General features: G+C 39.6%; 4 protein-coding genes across 4 annotated transcripts; 2 read left to right on the top strand and 2 right to left on the bottom strand.

Annotated features, from left to right (window-relative positions):
- The first annotated feature begins 6,188 nt into the window (after nt 1-6,188).
- Nucleotides 6,189-7,811, top strand: LOC115966553. Its single transcript, XM_031085765.1, has one exon. It carries the CDS (start codon nt 6,189-6,191, stop codon nt 7,809-7,811), a length of 1,623 nt encoding a protein of 540 aa, XP_030941625.1.
- Nucleotides 7,812-8,071: 260 nt separating this feature from the next.
- On the top strand, nt 8,072-9,722 carry LOC115966552. The gene is made up of 4 exons (XM_031085764.1): nt 8,072-8,183; nt 8,311-8,419; nt 8,465-8,764; nt 8,888-9,722. The coding sequence occupies exons 1-4, from the start codon at nt 8,072-8,074 to the stop codon at nt 9,720-9,722; spliced, it is 1,356 nt and encodes a 451-aa protein (XP_030941624.1).
- Nucleotides 9,723-19,263: 9,541 nt separating this feature from the next.
- Nucleotides 19,264-19,716, bottom strand: LOC115966550 (G-type lectin S-receptor-like serine/threonine-protein kinase At5g35370). Its single transcript, XM_031085763.1, has one exon. It carries the CDS (start codon nt 19,714-19,716, stop codon nt 19,264-19,266), a length of 453 nt encoding a protein of 150 aa, XP_030941623.1.
- Nucleotides 19,717-20,191: 475 nt separating this feature from the next.
- On the bottom strand, nt 20,192-22,282 carry LOC115966549 (G-type lectin S-receptor-like serine/threonine-protein kinase At5g35370). Its single transcript, XM_031085762.1, has one exon. The coding sequence runs from the start codon at nt 22,280-22,282 to the stop codon at nt 20,192-20,194; it is 2,091 nt and encodes a 696-aa protein (XP_030941622.1).
- Nucleotides 22,283-22,515: the final 233 nt, after the last annotated feature.

Genomic DNA, 22,515 nt, shown 5'->3' with positions numbered 1-22,515 from the left:
TGTAGAAAGTGAACAGTAATTTTCTGTTTTGATCATGGTTTGCCAATATTACACATTGAAATTCTAATACATTTAGATCCTAAATCCTTAGAACCTAACAAACTCCCCCTTTAACAATCTGTGACAAAACACATAATAAAACAAAATGCTCAAAGTTACAAAAATAGCCCATTACAATAGAATTATCCAACCAAAAACAATTCAACTTAACTACTATCTATCAGTTGCAAGTGTAGATAGCAGCACGACTAAATCAACCTGTATATTCCTGAAACATTTAACAAACACATAAATGCATGTGTGGAAAATAAAAGTAAAAAAAAAAAAAAAAATTCTTGATTTCACATAACATAAAATAAAAGACATATATCATGAATAACCTCATAAATATAAATCAATAGCCAATTTAGCACAATGTGAAACAAGAAACAGAAATAAGAACATAATGTCTCCCCCTATCATATACAACTCATAAAAAAAATAAAAACATCAAAATAAATACTTCATGAACCAAAAAAAAAAAAAAAAAAAAAAAAAAAAAAAAAAAAAAAAAAAGTACAATGTGAAGCACCTAGATACAATCTAAAACTCCAAAACAAAAAAAAATCTCCCCCTATCTCCATCCATATGTACTCTCCCTTTTTGTGATGAATTGCCAAAGGGCAATCAAGACTCATCATCAAAAGGAGGTGGCGGAGATGACCATCTAAAGCTCGCCAAATCTGCGCGCAAAGCTTGAAGCTCCGTGAGCACATCCACCAAAAGCTGACCATGAGCCGCCTGAATGGTCATGACAATGTCCAACATACGACAAATGCTAAAATCATCCGAAGTAAAAGGTGGAGGAGTAGCAGTAGTAGTCGAATCAACATACTCATCAGCAGTCGGATCACCTGAAGAAGGAGGAGGAGGAGGTGCAACACCTGAAGAAGACTCAACTCTAGGACGTTTAGAGCTAGTCGCATCTGAACAGCTTTCTGCCTAAGAAAGGTGGCACCTATAGGAGCTATAATGTGTACAAGCTCAAAAGTAAGAAACTCCTCTAAACCTAAATGCAATAAAATCCAATGAATAAAAACCAAGAAGAAAAGAGCATGAGCAGAAGAACTACTCCTATGAACCTCAACCAAGGATAGAATGAAAAGATGAGGAAAACTCATAGGAGCATCAGTGACATAGGCACACAAAAAATGCACATCTCTCGATAGGAATGGTGTGCAAGTGAGAGATGGGCCAGATAGAAATCCAAAAAAACAAGTAATGAATCTCGGTCAACTCATGAGAAGTGATTCGAGGATCAGTACCCCACTAAATGAAAGTACCAGTCAGATAGGACATAATTTCATCAAGTGGAGGTGACTCATCATAAGGGTACACAGGCTGCTATACGTTAGGCACCCCAAGAGCATGGCCACAACTGAAGGAGTACTAACATATTCTTCACCCCGTATCCAACTCTTCACAAATTGAGTGTTGGAATCATTGGAGTGGATAGAGAGGTTCGAGTAGATGTCCTATGGGCTCTAATCTTCCTAACCACGATGCTAAGGATTAGAAAGGGTAGACAGAAAAGAGACAAAAGAAAAAAAGAAAAAACTAAGGGCAAACTGCATTAGACATGGTTAGAGCACAAGAAAATAAAAAAGAACAATCTATATGATGCATGAACAGTATTAATACATGATTCATGCTCTAATGCATTGAGAACAGCTCAATTAGACTTTAAAAACATAGAATTGGCTTGAACATAGAGTTTATAACAAAACCCCCAAATTTTGAAAACCCACTTTCAAAAAAAAAACAACAAATTGATCAATTTATTATTACACAAGTTAGATAACAGTATATAATGACAAAATGAATCAATAACACAAGCCATTTCACCAGATTAAGCTTAATTGAAAAAAATCCCCAATTCGGGTTGTTTCAAGCCCTAGAATTTCAAAATCTTCCCAATTCATCAAATTGATCAAATTAAACCATGAAAAACCTATTTATATTATCTTAGAACAAAAACCCATTGATCAATTTGGACAAAAAACATCTCAAAAATCAAAAACCCCAAATCCCTATAGGTTCGAAATTTTTCCTTAAATGCATGAAAAAATGTATGAAGAATGAGATTAAACTAAAAAGGAAAGGGTAAAAAGGTCTTATTGGTGCTAGATGACAAAAATCTGAGAAAAAATTGAGGGAAAACGACAAAAATTTGCTTGAGTTGGATCGGTCGAAGAGAGAGAACCAAAAAGCTTTTTGAAAAGTTTTAAAATAGTGAAGAACACATGAAAAACTTTTGTTTTTTAAAAAACTCTGTGAACGATTTTTGATCGGTCGAAAATCACATTCGATCAATCCAGCATCAATCGAGCAACAATTGAGCCAGGCAAATTCAAACCAAATTTTTAATTGCAATCTCGATCGGTCGAGCAACAGGTATGATCGATCAAAAATCTGGAAAAATCAAATTTTTGAAAAACAGATCATTTTAATGTAGAAACTCCTCAAAGCACAATGTTTTATGAATAAAATGCATAAGAATGAGATGAAATTTTTTTCAAAAACCCTTGAATTTAACCCAAATCTTCCAAAAACAAGATTTTCAATCAATTTGTCCTCAAATCTCAAACTATAAACACATTTTTCATTAAAATCAAGGAACTTTTAATCTTGAATGGCCACAACAATATCACACACAATATAATGTACCAAGTTTAGCAAAGAGTAACTTGTGTAATGTGTGCAACTAGCAAAAGCTTGAGATATATGTGAGGTGATAAGTAAATAGTGATCAATCACAATTTCTACAAAATTCATCACATAAATTTGAAAGAGACTATCACCTAAAAAGGTATATCATATAACTCTCACATCTCCTAAAATAAAAACTTGCAATTATGTAAGTTTCTTGATTTGCCTCATAATGTACACACCAATTTTATTTGATTTGAAACTTATTAAAATAGCCAAGATAATGTACACAGCAATTTTATCTGATTGTGAAGTAATTATAGCCCAAAAATGTACACACCAATTTTAGCATTTAATCCGAGGCTACACCTTATGTTCTTTTTGTGCATATGCTACACTTTCTCGAGCACAAAATCTTATGATATGCACTAAGGTGTTCATGATTGGTTAGTAAACAGTGGTGAGGTGGTTATTTATGCCTTTCTCATTAAGTTCAAGTTCAACAATCAAAGGCATGTGACTTTAAGATTAAAATCATGTGATCAAAAACTATAAACAACTCCCACACAACATGCACTGCAAAGTTCAAACTAGTAAAGTGTGATATAAGTTCATCCAAGCTAAACAAGGTACATAAACATGTTATGTAAAGATAATATGGTCAACCTTGATTTAAAATCCAAGAAAACTAATGCAAAACACATTTTTCTTCCCTTTTTTTTAAAAAAAATTATAAAAAGGAATTACAAAAACAATCTAGTATGGAATGCATGAATGTTATGCAATGCAAATCCTAGAAGAAAACAAAGAAAGCAAAACAACAAAAAGGAATGATAACAAAGAATAGAGAGATGAAGCACAAGGATCATGTCAGAAAGACTCAATTAGATCGAGCCTTTTGCATCCAAAACTTTTTAGATGCAACTGTTGCATTGGAGTTATTATTCATATTAGAATGCTGAGCAACTCCAGGATTGGAATAAATGTTTAAAGCCTTTACCAATTTACCAATAAGTACCATAGGATCTTGTGCTTGAGGCATAGGTACTTTTAGCTTATTTGCTCGCTTAGCAGCTTGCAACTTGAAACAATTTGGGTGAATATGCCCAAACTTTCCACAAAAATGACAAACTCATACAAGTATATCATGCAACTTGTTCTTAGGAGGGTTAGGAGTCTTAGGTTTAGACTCTTTGAGATCAACCCTAATCTTCCTAGGAGGTGTAATTTCTGCTGGTTTGACAATCTCACTCACGGGAGGCTCAGAAGAAAAAACAAAGTTTGTGGAATAATTCTTAGGTACAAAGATGTTATCTTCAAAACCTAGACCAGTTTTGTCTAAGGAAGACGTTTGAATACTCAACATGTATTCAAGTTTAGAACTAGCAAACCTATTTGTTTGTTCTCTAGCAACAGATAATTTAATTTCCAAATTTTTAACTTTATTAAGCAACAACATGTTCTCAGTCTTCACCTTATCAAGCAATTCATTAGCATCAACCAATTTCAAGAGCAAATTCTTCTTACAAAGTTCAAGAGAATCAATTTTCTATAAGCCTAACTCAACATTCATAGCATTTTTTGCAGCAACCTTGCAAAGCTTATTATAGACTTTGATAGGGAAGTAGAAAATTAGCCAAACTCCAGTTCGTCCAAATGTGTCGTCCAGAGCCAATTGAGCAAGTTCGACCAAGAATCACCCCAGAAGAAGTAAAAGTGTCCATGGACAACAATACTACTCTTGATCGGTGAAGTCTCCCATAGACGATAAAGTCGTCCATGAAGGTTGTCCATGGATGACCTTCAGATGTCCATGGACGACCAAACAGTCCTCCACCAGATGGACGAATTCGCAACACTTGGAAGACTTTCGACTCTCTGTAGCGGTTGTTAAATCCATAAATATCGCCATGAATCCATCAAATAAGTTAACTTCCATTAGCGGTTACAATTCTAATAGCCGTTGAAAAAGTTAACTCTGGACTCGTTGGCTTCCACAAATCTTGGGGAGGTTATTTGGACAAATAACCGTTCCTAAGATCCCTATATAAAGGACCGGTCTGAACCCGAGAAAGGTAAGAACTTTTCTGAGACTTGACTCCTGAATACTTGGAATTACATTCCTATGAGACTAACTTCTACATCGGAGGGGGTTTGGCCGGTTTTCTCCGGTCTCCTCTTTGACTGTGCTTACTTTTTTGTAGGCCTTCAATCGCTTCAGTAGCCCACCGAAGCCAGATCATCCACCTTACTGATTCGGAGCAATATCAGTTGGCGCCGTCTGTGGGAAAAGATTGTTTTGTACCTTTCTTTTCCGCAACAAAGGGATAGGATGGTCAGGACCAGATCGAGGGCTACTAACCCAGGCCGTTAGGGAAGCAGAGGCGCTTCGAGTGATCCCTAGTGTGATCGCCAATCTGCACCAGTCATGCAGACATCGTCTGTTCAGCATGTGCAATCTATGGCAGCTGCAATGGCGGAGTTGACTCGCCAAAACCAAGAGTTGAGAATGGAGATCAATCAGAGAAGACAGACGCGTGAGGAACGTGAAGGAGGAGGACAAACACAAGGTCATGGCGAGAGAGAAAATCCTGAGATTGGAAGTCAGTTAAGAGGCACCACTTCACGGACGGTACCACACTTGAAAGAAGAAATGGACCAAATGAAGAAAGTCATGGAGGAAATGAAAGAGAACATGAGAAGGACGAATCTTATAGAAGATTTGGTCCACAGAACTGACTCTCCCTTTACGGCTTCCATCAACGGTCATCCTCTACCATCAAAATTCAAACTGCCTTCCCTAGATTCGTACGATGGAACGCGTGACCCATTTGACCACATTGCTACTTTCAAGACAACTATGCACCTTCAAGGGGTCCTTGATGAAATCATGTGTAAAGCCTTCCCTACCACCCTTAAAGGCCCGGCGCGAGTTTGGTTCAGCAAAATACCTCCAAGTTCTGTAGGTTCTTTCAAAGAGTTAAGCAAACTGTTTGTTAACAACTTCATCGGGGGACAAAGACACAAGCGTTCTTCGTCCAGCTTGCTGACCATAGAGCAAGGGGAAAACGAAAGTCTGCGGTCATTCATCACTCGCTTTTTTTAACAGAGAAGCCCTTAGTGTGGACGAGGTAGACAACAAGCTTCTATTGGCGGCCCTCCACAACGGGATTAATTCTGATTTATTTATCCACAAGCTATATGAGAAGGAGCCTCAAACTATGGCCGAGCTCGTCCATTCGGCTCAGAACTTCATGAATGCAGAAGATGCGATCATAGCCAAGAAGAGGAAAAGAGCTGAAAGGATGGAAGCGCATCCAGCACGCCACTCAGAACAAGGCCCTCGTCCAAAGAAGGGACGAACGGAAGATAAGAAGGAACGAGATAACAGGAAGACGGGTCCTTCGGGAAGAAGCTAGAACTATACGCCCCTGAACGCTCCACTTGATCAGATGCTTATGCAAATCAAAGACGACCCTTCCCTAAAATGGCCAGAGAAGATGAAGGGAGATCCCAATAAGCGCAATAAGAGTAAATATTGTCGCTTCCACAGGGACCATGGGCATGACACGGATGAATGTTATGACCTGAAACAGCAGATTGAGAATCTTATTAGACAAGGAAAGCTGAGGCACTTCGTTGGAAGGGATCATAGAGATGAGAAGTTGAAAGGAAAAATAGAGGAATCGTCCTGGCCCCCACTAGGAGAGATAAGGATTATCGTTGGAGGAAACTCGATGGGGCAATCTTCTAAGTTGAAGAAGACGTATCTCAAAGTGGTGCAAAACGTCCAGCTCTCTGGACGATCACCAAGGACGAGATCAATGGACGAGCCAGCCATTTCCTTCACCGATGAAGATGCTGAGAGGATCCATCACCCACATGACAATGCGATTGTCATTACTCTGCTTATTGCAGATTATACAACCAGGAGAGTGTTAGTTGACAATGGAAGCTCAACAGACATATTGTACTACCCTGCCTTCCAACAGATGAGGCTTGGACGGGATCAACTTCGTCCAGTTTGCTCACCGTTGATAGGGTTCGGAGGAATGAAGGTGCAGCCCGTAGGCACCGTTACATTACCAGTAGTGGTAGGGTCATACCCACAGCAGATAACTAGGGAAGTCAATTTCCTCGTGGTTGACTGTTCGTCTTCATACAATGCCATTATTGGAAGACCAAATCTGAATAGTTGGAAGGCGATAACGTCTACCTACCATCTATCAGTCAAATTCCCTACTGAGTACGGGATAGGGCAAGCACAAGGAGATCAGTTGGCAGCTAGAGAATGCTATTTAGCCATGATGGCTTTGGACGAACAGGTGCAGACAATGAGCATTGAGGAAAGAAGGGTTGTTGTAGAGCCCACAGAAGTATTGGAAAATGTTCTTTTGCAAGAAGATGATCCCGAGAAATTCACCAGAATTGGAACAGGTATGAAGGAGAAGGCAAGAAAAGACCTCATCCAATTCCTGAGAAAGAGTATCGATGTTTTTGCATGGAGCCATGACGACATGCCGGGAATCGACCCAAGTGTAATCACTCATCGATTGAATGTGTACCCCTTTTTTAAGCCTGCTCTTCAGAAGAAGAGGGTGTTCGCCCCTGAGCGAGATAAGGCAATCAAGGAAGAGGTCCAGAAACTGACCACGACACAGTTCATTAAGGAAGTCTATTACCCGGATTGGTTAGCCAATGTTGTGATGGTGAAAAAAGCAAATGGCAAGTGGAGAATGTGCGAAGATTTCACTAACTTGAACAAGGCTTGTCCCAAGGATAGTTATCCTTTGCCACGCATTGATCAATTGGTGGACTCTACGGCTGGCCATCAGTTGCTGAGCTTTACAGACGCCTTCTCAGGATATAATCAGATCAAGATGGATGAAGCTGATCAGGAAAAGACTTCCTTCATTACTAGCCAAGGCTTGTTTTGCTACAAAGTGATGCCCTTCGGTTTGAAGAACGTAGGGGCAACTTATCAAAGGTTGGTAAATCACATGTTTCGTCCACAGATAGAACGGAATGTAGAGGTTTATGTCGATGACATGCTTGTGAAAAGCATAGACGAGGGAAGCCATTTGGAAGACCTACAGGAAACCTTTGAAACACTTAGGCGATAAAAGATGAAATTGAACCCAAGTAAGTGTGCATTCGGAGTATCGTCGGGAAAGTTTCTGGGGTTCATGGTTTCGCAAAGAGGAATCGAGGCGAATCCAGACAAGATCCAAGCCATATTGGACATGGAGCCACCGAAGAATATCAAGGAAGTCCAATCCCTCACTGGATGAGTTGCCGCTTTGAACAGGTTTGTTTCGAAAGTTACAGAAAAATGTTTACCTTTCTTCGAAGTCCTCAAGAAGGCATTCGAATGGACGGACGAATGTCAGAAGGCCTTCCAAGACCTGAAGGACTATCTCACTACAGCTCCATTATTAAGTCCGTCCGTGCAAGGAGAAGAGCTGTACCTATACTTAGCGGTGTCCCCACACACCGTAAGTTCAGCTTTAATTAGAAAGGAAGGGAAAATACAAAAACCTGTGTACTACACTAGCCGAGCACTTAGAGGAGCAGAGGGAAGGTATCCGCTTATAGAAAAATTGGCTTTTGCACTGATAACAGCTTCTAGGAAGTTAAGACATTACTTCCAAGTTCATGTCATCAACGTCGTGACGGACCATCTGCTCAAGAAGGCAATGAACAAGCTGGAAGCCGCAGGACGGCTGATTCAGTGAGTGGTGGAACTTAGTGAATTCGACATTCGATACCAACCAAGAAATGCAATAAAGGCTCAAGCCCTAGCAGATTTCATTGCAGAGTTCACTCCGAGTTATGAGGATCTTGGGGAAGGAGAGTACAATAAAAAATGGGTCGTCCATGTAGATGGATCGTCTACATTGTATGCTGGAGGAATTGGAGTTGTTTTGCAGTCGCCAGAAGGAGACAAGTTAAAGTACAAGGCTCGTTTGCAATACCAGGCTACTAATAATGAAGTGGAGAATGAAGCCATTTTAAAGGGGTTGGAGTTGGCTAAGTCTGTAGAAGCAGACTCAATACTTGTCTTGGGAGACTTTCAGTTGGTCATAGGCCAAGTAAATGGAACATGTGAAGCCAAGGAAGACAGAATGAAGAAATATCTAAAGAAGGTAGTGCGCCTTGTAAAGAAATTCAAAAAAGCTGATTTCATTCAAATCCCAAGGGAAGAGAATGTGGAAGCAAATAATCTGGCAAAAGAAGCGTCTACGAATGAAGCAGTGGACGAGTTGGATGCAGTACAGTACATGCCAAGTATAGACCTTCCAGAGATGCTGCAGATAAAGGGTGACGAAAATTGGATGACCCCAATAATGTCATACCCGAAGGACGGAAGACTTCCAGAAGAGAAGGACGAAGCTAGGAAGCTCAAGGTCAAATCAGCCAGGTACATACTTATGGACGAAGTGTTATACAAAAAAGGTTTTTCCCAGCCTCTCTTAAGATGTTTGGCTCCAGACGAGGCAAACTACATGTTGAGGGAAGTTCATGAAGGAGCATGTGGTAACCATTCGGGAGCCAGATCACTCGTCCATAAAGTCATCCATAACGGATTCTATTGGCCAACCATCCAAGCTGATGCTAAGGCATATGTCAAAGTATGTGATCAATGTCAACGCTTCAGCAACATTCCCAGACAGCCAGCAGAGTATCTCACGCCAATGATGGCCCCTTGGCCTTTCAGGCAATGGGGACTGGACATTTTGGGGCCCTTTCCAACTGGAACTCGGCAAATGAAGTTTCTTGTGGTAGGAATAGATTACTTCACAAAATGGGTGGAAGCCGAACCCTTAGCAAAAATTACGCAGCAGAATGTCAAGAACTTCTTCTGGAAGAACATTGTATGCAGATTCGGGGTACCTAGAGTACTAGTGTCTGACAATGGACGACAGTTTGACAACACATCTTTCAGGGAATTTTGTGAACAGTTTGGAATGAAGAACCATTACTCCTCACCCTCCCACCCACAGGCCAATGGCCAGGCAGAAGTAGCAAACTGATCCTTGTTGAAGATCATCAAGACTTGGCTCGAAGGGGTAAAGGGGGTATGGCCGGATGAGTTACCAGGTGTTTTATGGGCTTATAGAACGACAGTGAGAACTCCAACAGGGGAAACTCCTTTTGAACTAGCCTATGGAAGTGAGGCAGTTATACCAGCAGAAGTACACATGACGAGTCACAGGGTGAAGGAGTATCAAGCTGAAGAAAACGAAGAACAGCTCCGTCTTAACCTTGACCTTATGGACGAAGTCAAGATGGATGCAGAACAGAGGACAGCGAGGTACAAAAATCTCATGGCAAGACAATATGATGCCATGGTGAAGCCTAAGCGTTAGCATCGGGGATCTCGTCCTGAAGAGGGTTACCTTGGCAACAAGAAACCCGGCCTACGGGAAACTTAGGCCAAATTGGGAAGGACCTTATAGGGTTATCAACTACAAGAGGCAAGGATCCTATTATTTGGAAACTTTGGATGGGCAGAGGCTGGAACACCCTTGGAATGTTGAGCACCTAAGGAAATACCATCAATAAGTACTGACTCTTGACAAAAGTGTCCTTGGACAAGATACCTGGACGAGAAGAAGTGTTTACTACTATTGTGTGTTTTAAGTATTTTAATAATCCCCTAGAAAGTACATTAGTGTTTTCACTTTTGTGCTATTCATGGATGAGTTGGTTTGTATTTTTAATTCAATAAGGCACTAGCTCACGAGCATGTGCCCTGCCTGTGGACGAATGTTTACATAAGTTTGGATTTTCAAATATATATATGATGTGTTTTCAAGTATATTATTGGAATCCTTTGTATGTTCATTTAGATTGATCCACAAAAAAGAAAGATAAGCATGGACGAATGAAATCCTTGGACGCAAGGATATATCGTCCATAAGCTTTCCTCAAAAGGAAAAATGAAACAAGGTACATCCGTCCAAAGCATGAGACGAGATGAAACCTGAGCTAAAAATGAAGCAAAGGTACATCCGTCCAAAGCATAAGACGAGATGAAACCTAAGTTAAGGGTATATCCGTCTAAAGCTCAAGACGAGATGAAATCCGAGAAGTGTCCGTCCAAGACACGGACGAACAAAGACTTCAAAACCTGCTTAACAATCCATTGCATTGGACGAGAAATCGCTAGGAAGTCTAATCAAGGATGACAAAATGATCGTCCATAAGTTTGAATGATGAATAAAATCTAATCAAAAAGGAAGTCATTCATAGACGAACTATACATAAGCTGAAAGGAATCAATTTGCTCTATCTTGGTGATGTAATAAAAAATTCACCCCCATACTCAAGACGAGGCAAACTAAATTCCTGGGTGGACGAACCACATAGTCTCAAATGATATAACTGATGAAAATAAAAATTTCATACATAAAGCTGGAAATATATGTATTCAAACACAATGGAAGGTGAAAATAGAAGTATTCATTTTTTTTCATAAAATTTAAAGAAGGGTGGATGACCCACGTCCAAAAACCCCTTAAGTTGTGAAAATGAAACTGTATATAAAACTCGTCCACAATCTTGGACGAGACAATTGTACTTATATAAACTGGAATAAAAAAAAAAAAAAAAAAACAAACCCCAAAACAACGGGCACTTCCAGATAAAAGTAAAACAAATTTTCCAAGGAAATTGCAAATCATTTGGGCAAACTAGCCTTGGGGTCGTCCTGAGTGACTTCAATATTAGCATTGTCCATTATGTTGACGTCCTCGGAACTCGTCTGCAACAAGGAACTCTCTGTAGCAAGGGGAAGCTTGAAGGAGTTGAAGTCCAAGTCAGGATATGCCTCCATAGCATCAACACGGAAGTCTTCATAGCCAGCTACATAATGGCTGTCTAGATGATTCTTATACTCGTCAGACTTCTTAAAGGCCGCAATAGCTTCCTCACGTGCCTTCTCCAAGGACGAGGCAAACTCTGAAACTTGTCCTTCGAGATGGACGATGCGGGTATCCTTCTTTAAGTTATCAGCTTTAAGCTCTTCCACCTCATTCTTCAGCTTCGTTTCGCTTCCTTGTAGACGATTAAAATCATCAGTCAACCTAATGACCTCCCCCTTCTTGAGCAAAACCTCATTGTTTAGCTCCTTGGCCTTGTCCTTAGCCGTCTTAGCCTCTGTAGCAAGTTCCTTAGCTTGGCAGGTTGCTGTATAAAATTTTGACATAGCCTGCATTTGGACGAAAGGGAGTTAGACATTCTATTCAAGATAAAATTTTTACACACAAGGACGAAGGAAAGACTTACCTTGAAAAGGTCATGGATGCCAGAACGTTCAAATTCCTTCACTGACATGTTGTAACATTCGTTAACTTCACGCTCAGTGACAATCCCTTTGAACATCCTCCATGCATAACCCTCTTCCAGAACCAAATTGGAAGGACGATCAGAGGGCTCGGACGAGCTAGGCTTGCGAGAAGCTTTGGGTGGAGGGGGAGGATCGCTCTGGACGGGATAGACTGTTTGGACAGGCTCCACATCCACCAAAGGTTCGTCCAAGTTCATTGTTGGAGGTACAAACTTGGGGACCTTGAGAAGGGAAGTCTTAGCAGACTTTTGCTTCTTAGGGTCTCAACGACTTGGGAGGTCGTCCAAGTCCACAGCATTGGATATTGGCTTAGACTTCCTCTTCCCAGCCTGGACGGAAGCCACTTTGACAGACGGAGGCGCAACAACATCCTCGTCCCCACTAGTCACTGACTTCTCCTTGTTTTCCCTCATTGTAGTTATTCCTGCAACGAGGAAAGCCAATCAAAAAAAAAAAAAAAAAGAAAGGGAAATGAAATGAAGTGGACGATACTTACTTCGACGAGTAGTCTCCTCGTGACTAAGGTTTTTTGCAGTAGGCACTGGGCCAAGTCCCGAAGCTGCTAGACGATTGAGAGTAACCAAATCGTGGAAAGTCCTCCCAGGGAAGGCACGAACCACGTCTATCTGGTCCAGGTAAAATTTGTCCAAGCGTGGACGAACGACAGCTGCATCAACAAAGAGAAAGAGTTAGACGATTGAAAGATTGAAAAAAAAGTAAGGAGAAAAGAAATAAAATGGAAAGAAAACATATCCTCAGGACGAAGACGACCTAGAGGGCTGGTAAAAGGTCAGAAAGGGGGACTACCCACATCAGCTGGGTCCCCAGCCCAATTTCCAGAAATAATAAAAAATTCTTTTTTCCAAAGCCAGTCAGACAAGCTACAGCCCTTAATTAAACTGTAATAAGAGCCCCTGGACGAGAACTGGTAAAAACTAGCAGATTTCTTTATCTCCGAGGGCTTATAACAGTAAAGGAACTCGTCCACCGTTATTGGACGGTTCCCTTCCAGTGCCTCACGCCATAACACTTGCATGGCAACTATCGTCCTCCAACCATTGGGGTTGAGCTGGTTAGGTCCAATACCCAACCTTTAGAAGAAGTCTCTATAGAAGGGATTTAGAGGAAACCTAAGGCCAGCTAAAAGGTAAGAAGTATATACCCCTAAACTAGAGGAAGGAGAACAACACCATTCTCCAGCCTTGGGTAGACGAGGGTTAAGCTCTTTAGGAATTTGGTATCTATCTACAAGAGTTTTTAACTTGGCAGCATCTAAGGTGGATGCTACCTCTGGGGCACAACTATAAATGATATCTTCCTCGTCCTCTTCCTCGTCTTGAGGAGGGCTAGATGGCTGTCTGGACGAGCTAGCCCCAGATCCAGAAGCCATCCTACGTTGTAGTTCCTGGAATTCCTGTAAGGGAATGCCAGGAACCCCAAACGAGTAATGCTCGTCTGAGGAATCACTACAGGACGAGCTATCTACACTATCCTCACTACCCTCACTCCCAGAAGAAACGTCCTGATACTCGTCTATCTCCCTCTCTATATACTACTAGACGAAGACATATTTAAGATGAAAACCTAAAAAGAAAGAAGAAATACTTGATAGAACTAGGACGAGGGCTAGACGAGGCTCTTGGACGAGATGGCAGAGGGGAAAATGAGAGGAAAGTAAGGGGCATGAATGAGAATGCACTATTTATAGGCCCCAGCAGCTGGGTCACTGAAGCGACGTTCACCATTCAAAAATTGACACTTGGCGATTCCTTTGGGAAATGGGTTCAACACGACTGGCCAACCAATAACCTCGCGACACGTGGCTCACGAAAAGTAAAATTTTATTAAAATCACAATAATATCCTGGACGACCCTTTGAACAAAGGGGTAACTGATAGGGAAGCAGAAAATTAGCCAAACTCCAATTCGTCCAAATGTGTCGTCCAGAGCCAATTGAGCAAGTTCGACCATCACCCCAGAAGAAGTAAAAGTTTCCATGGACAACAATACTACTCTTGATCGGTGAAGTCTCCCATAGACGATAAAGTCGTTCATGAAGGTCGTCCATGGACGACCTTCAGATGTCCATGGACGACCAAACAGTCCTTCACCAGATGGACGAATATGCAACACTTGGAAGACTTTTGACTCTCTGTAGCGGTTGTTAAACCCATAAATATCGCCATGAATCCATCAAATAAGTTAACTTCCATTAGCGGTTACAATTCTAATAGTCGTTGAGGAAGTTAACTCCGGAGTTGTTGGCTTCCACAAATCTTGGGGAGGTTATTTGGACAAATAACCGTCCCTAGGATCCCTATATAAAGGACCAGTCTGAACTCGAGAAAGGTAAGAACTTTTCTGAGACTTGACTCCCAAATACTTGGAATTACATTCCTGTGGGACTAACTTCTACATCGAAGGGGGTTTGGCCGGTCTCCTCCGGTCTCTTCTTTGACTGTGCTTGCTTTTTTGTAGGCCTTCAATCACTTCAATAGCCCACCAAAGTCAGATCATCCACCTTACTGATTCGGAACAATATCAGGCTTCTTACAAATCAGCATTCTCAAAGAGTTCCCCATCAGAAGGGTTCTCATTAACCACAACACTTTCATCAACTATAGCAGTATTTGTGAAAACAATGAAGTTTTCATTCTCATCACTATCAGACTCATTATCAGATACTTCATCATTACTAAGGGTTACAGCCATAGCCTTACCCTTTGATCTCAAGAATGTAGGACATTCTGATTTCACATGACCATACTCTTGACAACCAAAACATTGTTGACCCATAAAATTATTAAAGGTTTAACCTATTTTCTCTTTAGGTTTTTCAGTATTATTCACCTTAGTGAGTTCATTCCTCCTAAAATTTCTAGGTTCAGCATTTTTTTTACCTCTTGCTCTTCTGTTATTATTCCTAAGAAAGTTTCTAAAGTTCTTGGCAAGATATATAATCTCTGTAGCAGAAAGCTCATCATCAAATCCATTCCCATCAACATCATCAACAGACTTAAGAGCCATTGATTTGAATTTGTTTGTCTTAGGTAGGTTTAACTCATAGGACTGAAAAGTCCTACAAGTTCATCAACAGGGATGAAGTCCACATCCTCACTTTCAGTGATGGTAATCACTTTGGGTCTAAAATCCTCAGTCAAAGATCTAAGTATCTTCCTAACAATCTTAGGTTGATCATAGATTTCACCCAAATTATAAGCAGAGTTAACAATATCATTCAATTTAGCATAGAATTCATCAAAACATTCATTATCAGACATTCTAATACTCTCAAATCTAGTAGTTAACTGGTGCAATTTGTTAATCTTAACTGCTATAGTTTGTTAATCTTAACTGCCTTCGTGCCTTCATACATAGTTTGGAGAATACTCTATGCAGTATGAGCAACCTCTACATTAGAGATTCTCTTGAATTCCTCAATAGAAACAGTATTAAAAATAGCATTCATGACTTTGCAATTAAAAGTGACTGCTTCTTTCTGAGAAGTGTGCCACTCACTAACTAGAGTAGTGGGCTTCTCCCATCCATATTCAACGGAATTCCAAACTCTCTCATCAATAGATTTCAGGAATGCTTTCATATAGGCATAGTTGTTCCCATCAAAGTGGGGTGGGATCACAAGAGAGTAACCGTGTTCCATGACAACAGGGGTCAAGGATCAACTCTTAGATCAAAGGATCTAAATACTAGAGCTAACCCGCTCTGATACCACTTGTACATTTTTAGACCCCTTACACGCAAACAGATTAATCTAGTTATTTAGCAAAGTGATTAACTTAGGTAAATTATACAGATCTAGGTTAATGCAAATAAATCATATCATTGAAACAGTGCTGAAAATAAAGAACACAACGATATGATAACTCAGGAAAACCAAACTGGCAAAAAACCTGAGGAGGATTTAACCTAGCTATCCTCAAAGTAAAACAAATCCACTATAAAAGAATTGAAGTTTTATAATAGTGACTTAGACCACTAACATCCTATTGCTACCTCGAGTAGAAAACTTACTACCACTACCACGTGACAACTCCGAGTCCACAGACTACTTCTTTCTTGGATTCACAGCAACCACAAGTACTCCCACTTGTGTTTTTCTTTAAGCTCTTTATGCAGCAACTGAAACAATACCAAATTCTCAATATCAATCTTGATCTTGATAACCCTAAGTATGTATGAAGGCAAACACCTCTAGATCTCACAAGAGATTCATACACACAGCATAAACAACAACAATAAAACATGGCTAGGATTTTTTTCTTTTATACTTAAGGCAAAATATAAAACCCTACAAGTCATATGGGCTTGAGCTGAGTTGGAAAAATCTGCAAAAAAACAATCTGCATGAGCTTCAATTGATCGAGTCTAATTTTTGATCGATTGAGCCTTGCACAATGTGTACAGTAATTTTCTGCAATTACTTTATTCCAACTTTACAATAAACATACTTTGAGCAGCCTAATTCTAGACTCTAAATTTTGATCATGGTTTACCAACATTACACATTGAAGTTCTAATACATTAAATCCTAAATCCTTAGAATCTAACAGTTAAGATTTAAGGAACTATTTTTCCATTGATATCAGTGACGATCTCTACTAATCTTGCTACATCAATATTGGTAATATGTTTTTAGGAAGAATCTGAAACTTGACCAGTTTGTGTTTTTAAATTTACCTTACCTTCCATAGAAAATATGGTTTTTAATCTATTCTATATATTTATTTATTTTAATTTGTTGAAGTGTTTAATTTAAACATTTTCCTTCTATTTTTCTATGTCTAACAGCAAAGGTGAAATGAGAATTAAAGATGTGTGCATCGTTTTTAGAATTGCTTGTGATGCGCAAAACATAGAAGAGTGAGTTTATCTTCATTCTCATGAAGTTCTCTTTTCTCCTCCATTTGATGTTAATAGTTTTAGAATTAATCCCATTTAAATTTGATGATTTGGATCTACACAAATCTGATGGACTATTTTGTGCATTGAAACAAATCTTGACTCAATATTGTTCAAAATACTAAATTCCTTGATGTGTGGTGTAAAAAATTTTCATTTGAAAGTCAGATTACTTTGAAATTTTCATAGGATTTATTGAGATGTTCAAATTTATTATCTATGTCCCTTCCCATTTCGCATTTTTTTATTATTTTTTTGGGTGAATGATTTTAATCTATATAGCAGATTACATTGCATTGTTATTGACTACAAGTATTTTTTACATGGGTTGCCAGTGGACTCTGATTATCACAATTGGGTATTATCTAATTTTTCTTATAAACACTCTCTTTCTTTTTGTATCATTATGTGCAAGTTTGTATTTTTTGTTTTAATAATAATTTTGGTTTGGTTATTAAGAAAGTGTAGGGATAAGTTTTGGATTTTTATTTAGTATGTTTGGGATTCAAGCATCTTTATATAGTTGTTTGGGATAGAGTTTAACAGGGATGGTGAAGGCTTAGCATGCTAGGATAATGCCTTTGTGAAGAGGTGATGGTTTCCTGAAAAAGATGAGTAGCTGACAGATTACAAGTTTACATTAAGCGACATGGCATTTGGAATTGGAGTCAGAATCTAAAACCTTATGGTAGGAAACATGTAAATGTTCAATTTCAATGAACTAAAACTCAAGTAATAAATTTTTCATGGTTGTTTGCAGTTGTTCCTTTGAATGATTATTTGATTTAAAGTTTTCTTTCGTTCTTTTCTTCTAGGTTTGGTAAGGTCTAGGAAGAGTTGTGGACTTTGTTGGATGAATTATGTGGAAACTTTTGGAAATAAGAGGGAACTATACTCAAGCTTTATAAAGCTTTATTCATATGAAAACCATTTTATCAAATTTAGTTTGTTCTTTTTAAATGTTGTTTCACACAGTATATTTATATATTGATTGCTACATCATTATTATGTGATAAAAGACTTTCCATGTATCATTTGGCTGCCACATCTATAAAACCCTAAAACTTAATACCACATGCAGAACATGTCTAAACTTCAACATCAATGATGCGCCAACAGTGATTAAAGCTTGCAAGGTGTTCCATAATTATTATGAAGTTAGCAAAAAACTTGGTAAAATTGTTGATGTCTATTTAGGTTTTGTGCAAACATGATTTTTACTTGATACCACTTGCTAAAAACTCACTTCAAATTGCTGATGTATAGGATGAAAATAAAGGAGGAGCATACTTGGGTCAAGACTATCCGATGGAATGCCCTCATAATAACTCTTGCAGTTGCTATTGGCTTGCAAGAATGAATGAGAGGACTGCCTTTGTTATTGCAGTGGTTCATCTTGAATTGGCTTGAGTTTTCACTTTTTATTTTATTTTTCAAATATTATTAAAACTATTATAGTTCATGTGAAATTAAAAAATTTTAATGTATAAACTATATTTTCATAAGATTTTCTCGTGCATCGCAGAGGTTAGCGATTAGTTTATTTTAAAATAAAGAAAAATTTTTGGTTTACATTGCAAGTACAATATAAACATATAAAAGTCCTAAAATAAATAAGTTGCCTTACAACTTTACAAGTAGCAATTGATATTCTTTTTGATAAAATTACAATTGATATTCTGGAAATATTCTTTTAATTATTTCAAATAAGCAGATAATGATCCATGTTCTCAAGCACATTGATATCAGCCAAAGTTTCGGTTCTAAAATCACAACTTTCATTCTACGTTATTATCAGTTTATCACTTGTTAGTTGTTACATAGTTACACCGCTTACACCGAGGCACCAAAGTTCTATTAAAAAGTTCCAAGCGATGGAGCGCCAGAAGTCAAGCTCACTAATATTTGAGAACAAAATTTGGAAGCAACATTAGTTAATATCTTCATAATATTTTTATTTTGGTTAGACATGCAGCTCTATATGATGCAATCGGAACTGTCATATGTCAACCAGAGCATAATACCAAAATTTCATATCAAAATGGGATAAAACTGACCATGAAAAGTCTGAGTCACACACATGGGCTCCCAATATCAAAGCAAAGGAGAACCGAAACTGGCGTACTTACAATTGCCAGAGGAAAATTGCAAGCAGCATTAGCAGATAAAATGAAAATACTGAGAGTCTAATAAAACTAGCCAAAAAGCTAAATACATAGATACCCTTAAGCCAATTTTATCTGGCAAGTAATATAGACAATCTTTGGAGCATTACCTGGGACCTGAGAGCTGTTGTGAAGAGATTAAGACAATGAGTTATATGTAGCAATTGCAGCACCATTCGAAGTAGGCCCTTGCATTGTTGTTGTTTCAGTGAATCTCTGGCCGTAGGCTCGCAAGAAATTTAGTGACTTGACCCTCGGCTCGCTCAAAGCCAATCCACCTTCCAACATGCCAACAACTTTAGCCATAGTCGGCCGCAGTGCTGGTTCTTGGTGCAAACAACACAAGGCAATCCGCACTAGCTTCTCAATCTCTTCACTTGACACTCCTCCCTCTAACCTTGGATCTGCAAGCTCCAAATATCTTCTTCGCACATGCATTTCTAATGCAATTAGAGGGAAATATATTAGTCTTAGTTCCGAGCCAGAAGAGTATGAGGATACGCCATTTCCTTCGATATCATTTTCGGTAATGTGGCTATATCTTTGTAATGTGCAATTCCTTTTGCCCCTTACAATCTCCAGTAAAACCATCCCATAACTAAGGATGCACGGACGCGGCTCCCAGGCCGGCGCACCCGCGTCCGACGCGGCGGGACGCGGCGACACGGGAGGGACGCCGCAGACCGCGCGTCCGTCCCGCGTCGTGCCGCGTCGCGCCACGTCGCGCCACGTGGCGGATCTCGACTCGGTCCGTATCGGCCATATCGGCCGGCGACCGATACGGCCGAAACAGGCCGGAATCGGCCGAAATCGGCCGTGAAAATCGCCGGAGAGGCCGAAATTCTGGCCTCAGATGCGTTTCTTGCCTTATTCTTTCTTTGTTTTGTGAATCAAGTATATTAATGTGTTTTTTAAGAATATTTTAATAGTAAAAATATATAGAAAATATAAATAAAAATATTTTTAATAATTTTTTAATCGCCGAGTCCCGCCGCACCCGCACCCTACTTTTTCAAAAATTGCCGAGTCCCACACCCGCACCCGAGTCTCGAAACGCACCCGTGCTTCATAGGCCATAACTATATACATCAACCTTGTTAGAAATTGCTGAACTTGTCAACCACTCCGGTGCGAGATAACCTTGAGTTCCTCTCATTGTAGTAAAAAAAGTGGATTTTTCACGACTTGTGAGCTTCGAAATCCCAAAATCGGAGATTTTTACATGTAAATTGTCATGCAAGAGAATGTTCTCTGGCTTCACATCACAGTGGATGATCCTTTGCTCACATTCGCTATGCAAGTAAGCAAGTCCCCTAGCTGTTCCAAGTGCTATTTCCACTCTCTCTCCCCATTGTAAAACAGGACCATCACCAAAGAGTGTACTGTCCAATGAGCCTCTGTTCATATACTCAAGAACAAGAAAGCGCTGCTTCCCTTGTGCACAAAAACCTGTCAATCTAACCAAATTGACATGGCGGATGTTCCCAATTATTGAAATCTCAGAATAAAACTCCTTCTTCCCTTGGACTCCCGAACTTGTAATCTTCTTCACTGCCACAATAGTTTGGTCTGTCAGAGTTCCTTTGTATACAGTACCGAAGCCACCATGACCAATCTTGTTCTTGAAGTTCTCAGTAGCAGCTGCTAACTCTTCATAATCAAACCTTCTTGGTAAGCCTGGGATGGAGATCATCTCTAGGTCTGCAGATAATAACGAGTTACTCTGGCCTAGTTTTACAGTTTTGGTTTTAGAAAGCCGCTTTTTCCTTAACCAAAGGATTGCAATGATTACAAACACTATTAGTATTAAGAATCCTGTTAAAGGTAATAGTACCAAACCTGCGACTGATGAGTTTTGTTTCTGATTTATGTTAGACCCAAATGAGTTTCCATGAGAAGAACCAACCAAAACTTTAATATAACCCAAACGGTCCGTACTTTGGCCTGTCCAAATGAAAGAACCTAAATGGTTTTCAAGAAGATAACAAGAACCAGAAGAAATTTCATGGAAAAAACCCAGACAAGAACAACTTTGAGAGCATAAATCTTGGCAAACCGACAACGTTACATTATTTTTCACGGGTTCCCTGAAATTATTAGCAAAATAGTCCATACCAGGGCCGAATTTTAGATAGGAAATAGAGGAATTCAATTGACTGCCATTTCTAGCCGCAGTACAAGCTGAAGGCAGAGAAAGCGATCTATTCACTGGCATGCAATCACCATTGGTTTGATAACTGAATTCTGGTAAACAAGAACAAATTCCACCCAGAGTGCACAATCCAATTTCTTTACAATAGAGAGGAAGATCACAATCCTCAAATGGTCCTAAAAATTCTTCCTCCCATTCGTCTATCCAGCTTCTGACGATGCTAAATCTGCCATCGAAACCCAACTTACCACTCCTAAAACTTGCTGAACCATTCAAAGCTACTTGAACAACCGTGGAATTATCACTTGCTAGCAAATACAAACCTGTACCATTCATCACCATCAACGATACGGCCTTGTTACAGTTCCTGACAGCCTTTGGATCCATGGACATTTCCCAATAATTCATCTTATTCCATTGCAGCACCACATCCCTGTCAGTAACTTCAAGTCGATAATCACCCACCGACATGTCCTCGTCTGTCACAGCGCTTTGCAATGATTTTCCAATAGGAATTCTCTGTCCCATGACAATAGTGTCCGTTGGATGATCAAAACTCTCCCACAACGTATTGTTTCCTGCATCAACTAAAACGAGATTTCCTGTCTCTGAAAGCTGCAGAGCAGAAATATCAGAATTGAATTGCGGGGTTGACCAGAGTGTTTGACCAGTTTGGTTTGTGACCGTGAGGCCGTTAACAGTTAGTGACAACTTGTCAGAGCTTGACATGGGTCTGTCGTGGTTGGCTGACCAGATTATGATTTTGGTGGCACTTTGGACGATTGAGAAGTAATATTTGAGGAGGGTGGACTGGCATCGAATTGTGGCTTTGAAAGTACCATTTTGAGAGCGTAAGAAAGCGCCACTGGTGTTGATGAATTCGAAGTTGGAGGCTGTGAAATCGGGGCTGATTGTGTGGGTGGAAACGGAGGCCGAGAAAGTGAAACTTGGAAGGAAAACGCAGCACATAAAGAAGAATGAGAATGAGAATGAGAAGCAACCCATGCATGCAGAGCAAAAAGGGTAGAAAAAAAAATTTGGGGGTCGGTTTCAAGCAGAATGATGATGATGATGATTGTGGTGGAGCTAGAAGAGGTGGGTGTTTTTGGTCTTCGGCTCCTCCATTGGATAGTTATGTCATATTGTCACGCACACACAGACTTACTTTTTTGTGTGATAAATGCATTGACTGAATGAAAGTCTTGGACCATTAGGGCGCTTGGGTGAAAATCACTCCC

This window comes from Quercus lobata, chromosome 11 (assembly GCF_001633185.2).
Source record: "Quercus lobata isolate SW786 chromosome 11, ValleyOak3.0 Primary Assembly, whole genome shotgun sequence".
Taxonomy (NCBI): domain Eukaryota; kingdom Viridiplantae; phylum Streptophyta; class Magnoliopsida; order Fagales; family Fagaceae; genus Quercus; species Quercus lobata.
The sequence above is the reverse complement of the archived record's forward strand: the minus strand, read 5'-3'. Positions and strand labels throughout refer to the sequence as shown.

Bases quoted from the DNA above. Each gene is read 5' to 3' on its own strand.
- LOC115966553 (XM_031085765.1), top strand. From the start codon at position 6,189: ATGAAGGGAGATCCCAATAAGCGCAATAAGAGTAAATATTGTCGCTTC.
- LOC115966552 (XM_031085764.1), top strand. From the start codon at position 8,072: ATGTCAGAAGGCCTTCCAAGACCTGAAGGACTATCTCACTACAGCTCC. The intron at 8,420-8,464 runs GTGAGTGGTGGA...ATACCAACCAAG, and splicing joins GCCGCAGGACGGCTGATTCA to AAATGCAATAAAGGCTCAAG. The intron at 8,765-8,887 runs GTTGGTCATAGG...TCAAATCCCAAG, and splicing joins CTTGTCTTGGGAGACTTTCA to GGAAGAGAATGTGGAAGCAA.
- LOC115966550 (XM_031085763.1), bottom strand. From the start codon at position 19,716: ATGGTTTTACTGGAGATTGTAAGGGGCAAAAGGAATTGCACATTACAA.
- LOC115966549 (XM_031085762.1), bottom strand. From the start codon at position 22,282: ATGGGTTGCTTCTCATTCTCATTCTCATTCTTCTTTATGTGCTGCGTT.